This window comes from Branchiostoma floridae, chromosome 1 (assembly GCF_000003815.2).
Source record: "Branchiostoma floridae strain S238N-H82 chromosome 1, Bfl_VNyyK, whole genome shotgun sequence".
In the NCBI taxonomy this organism is placed as follows: domain Eukaryota; kingdom Metazoa; phylum Chordata; class Leptocardii; order Amphioxiformes; family Branchiostomatidae; genus Branchiostoma; species Branchiostoma floridae.
This window is the reverse complement of record NC_049979.1, coordinates 26,447,017-26,450,219: the sequence shown is the minus strand read 5'-3', so window position 1 is coordinate 26,450,219 and position 3,203 is coordinate 26,447,017. Positions and strand designations below refer to the sequence as shown.

At 43.7% G+C, this 3,203-nt stretch overlaps 1 protein-coding gene across 1 annotated transcript in view; it reads right to left on the bottom strand.

Moving 5' to 3' along the window:
- Positions 1-475: 475 nt before the first annotated feature.
- LOC118418827 overlaps positions 476-3,203 on the bottom strand; it is a 9,441-nt gene continuing 6,713 nt past the window's right edge. Inside the window, exons 8-10 of the mRNA XM_035824931.1 lie at positions 2,504-2,588; positions 1,672-1,876; positions 476-602 (exon numbers count right to left, since the gene is read on the bottom strand). Of these exons, the coding sequence (XP_035680824.1) occupies positions 486-602; positions 1,672-1,876; positions 2,504-2,588 (407 nt within the window). The 3' untranslated portion in view covers positions 476-485. The remainder of the gene's footprint in view (positions 603-1,671; positions 1,877-2,503; positions 2,589-3,203) is intronic.

Sequence of the window (3,203 nt, the reverse complement as noted above, 5' to 3'; positions counted from 1 at the left end):
CGAATGGCATTCGAAGTGGATTCTAAGTGTATTCTAACTATTCCTACTGCAGTATGACCGCATTCTGCGGCATTCCAACATTATTCGAAACATTCTTATCTCATTCGATGGACAACCGAAACGACAAGCCACTACGAATCCTGCCCGAATGTGGCCAAAAGAATATCTGGAATGCAGTAAGAATTTCTCGATTACAGTACGCATTCCCAGGAAAAGAAAAGACTTTTCATTTGGACTGGATTTGGTCTCATTCCTTCCCGTGAGAAGGAAATATAAGGTCCATTTGGAATTCCCACTCAGAATGGCCCCGAATGTGGCACGAATTTTGCAAATACTTCATTCCGGCTGGTTCTGCTTGATTCCTGCTAATTCGGATCAGTGTAAAGGCCCTATAAACCTTACGCGCGGCTCTTAGGAGTCTAGTTTTCCCAGTGTAGGATAAAAATGGACTCGGTAGCAAGGGTGTATTACTGACCTGTGCCCTCCTAGACATTGCCCTGTTGAAGGAGCAGCGCCCTCGTGTGGCGATTGTGGCGGACGATCGGCCAGCGGGTCAGCCATGGCCCGTGCACGGTCGTGTCAAACTCGTCCACTTCTTTACCCTGTTGAAATGATAGCATAGAAAGTAACTAGGGGACCTACACCTACACCACTTGCCCCAAAAGCTATCTACCACTTGAAAACCATGACTACTATATATCTCAAACTCAAGATATCAAACATTGAAGTTCTGCTGCAGTACCGTAACAAGCCACTAGGTGCCAAAAATCTAATCGTTTCCAGGTCTCATCAAGACCTACACATATACCGAATATCAATACAATCCATTCAGGCGTTTTTTAGTTATGATGGTCGTCTACACACACACACACACACACTTACACACACAAACGCTACCCAAAATATAACCTTCTTGACGAAGATCAATTTTGCTGATGCCTTTAAGATCACTCTGGAAAAAATATGAACACTAAGTATTTGATTTAGGGTTATTATTACCTTGTGGATGGTGTGTTTGTAGGTCTGTTTTTTGGATAGCATAACTCGTGAATTTGTGGATGATTGCTGGCATGATGAACTTCAGTGGCTTTCTTTGGTACTGCAGCAGAACCAATCTTCATCTTAGTTACAATCATAAAACAAAAAGTTTTCCAAAGCAGCCAGGGCGCCCGAATGTACATCACTTCTTCTAACGCCCTGTGTACAACGGGTCATGATCATAGCGTGTCCAGAATGTGAGATGTTAAAACCTTGTGTCCTTCTGGACTACCAATGAAAGACACTTGTCCTTTTGTTTGCTGAGTTATCAAAATATACTTACTTATCAATTATAGAACAAACAATTCAAGGGACGTAGGTATTCTTTACAATATTACGACTAAGACATTTAAAGGTGCTATATATCTCTTAGGATATCTAGAAATGTACGACTGAATCCCTTTGAGAATTGAATTATCTCAAAGTGATGCATTCGTGTATTTTTAGGTAGCTTCAGAGCTAGTCTGTGTAACGTAAATTCGGCTGTCCAGCGCTGATTGGCCCCTCCCCGCTTGGGCGCGGCAATGTAGGACGGGCCAATGAGAAGCGCGATTACATCTGGCTACTTCATAGCAATCGTTCTACTGTAAAGAATACCTCCGCCCCTGAGGCGTAGCAAAAAAAAACACTCACGGAGAGTCCAGTGCTCATCTCCAGCTCGCTCCCACGGTCGGCGTTGAAGAACTTGTCCCATTCGCTCTGTGGCACCTTGTAGGTTGGATCCTTGGCGGTGCGCATCAGAACAGGCCTGCGCTTCCCCCAAAATCCGCTAGGCTTGTCAGGGTCCTGCCAACGCAGATCCAGGCTCCAGCGGATTTGTTCCGTCTTATTCGGGAGACTGTTTATTTCATGGAAGTGCCATCAGTTATAAAATTTTTAAAGATATATGTGCTCAATCCCTGATAACCGTCAACAACAACAGTGAGAAGGATTGTACTACTAGTATCTGTATACGATATCTAAGCAATATCAATGTTCGGGAATCATATCTCAAGCAATTTTTTCCAAGTGCCAATGGAATGAAATTCCGTTTGTCATTCACGAAAAATTTTAGTCTTTTCAGAAAACATTTCAGTCATCTATATGATATTCAAATCAATAGTCTACTGGCGAGTTTTGTGCGTTCCTTGTACGACAAATTACAACGGATAGTGGCATCGTAAAAATGGCTCATACTAGGGCAAGAAGTCATTTTTGTGACGTCATTATCGTAAATGCATTAAAGTTCGCGGGGACTTAATTTCGCGTTTACATGAAAACGGACTTTTCGGGGTGGTTTTAAGTTCGCGGTATCGCCATAGTCTGTAGTCTCATACTATGACCACTGCGAAAACCACGAACATAAAACAACCGCGAACATTTCTGTACTTACAGTAACCTGTCCAAACGAAGAGCACACAGTAGACAAAATAGACATAAATGATAGAGAAAGTCTCCTTTCACTGGCACATTAACAGCAAGGTACCTTCTGTGCGGAATGGCATTGTTGATGAATAAGACGCCCCCATAAGGAACTTCGCAAGTCACCACGTCAGTCTTCACATTGACACCTGCCAAATTAGAACAAAAAACGTTTTCATTGTCACATCGACGTTAATCACAGACTCGCAAGCGTTTAAGCGGGGGCAATTTTTGGGATCCGTAAGTGGTATTAAAGTACCGCCTCCGTACGAAATCGTACGGAATCCAACGGATTTGGGAGCACGCAGACATGCCCTAGTAATTTAACGTCCATGCAGGACTTTCTTCCGTAGACTTTTTTACGGAGGCGGTACTTACCACTTACGGGTCCCAAAAGATTGCCCACGTTTTTGCACGTAGACAACACGCAGTTGCACGTTAAGCTAAGGGCACAGCCCGCCGTACGTGCAAATACGTGCTGTCTACGTGCTAAAACGTGGGCAATCTTTTGGGATCCGTAAGTGGTAAGCACCGCCTCCGTAAAAAAGTCTACGGAAGAAAGACCAGCATGGACGTTAAATTACTAGGGCATGTCTGCGTGCTCACAAATCCGTTGGATTCCGTACGATTTCGTACGGAGGCGGTACTTTAATACCACTTACGGATCCCACAAATTGCCCCCGCTTAAACGCTTGCCAGTCTGTGATTAACGTACGAGTGACAATGAAAACGTTTTTTGTTCCAATTTGGCAGGTGTCAATGTG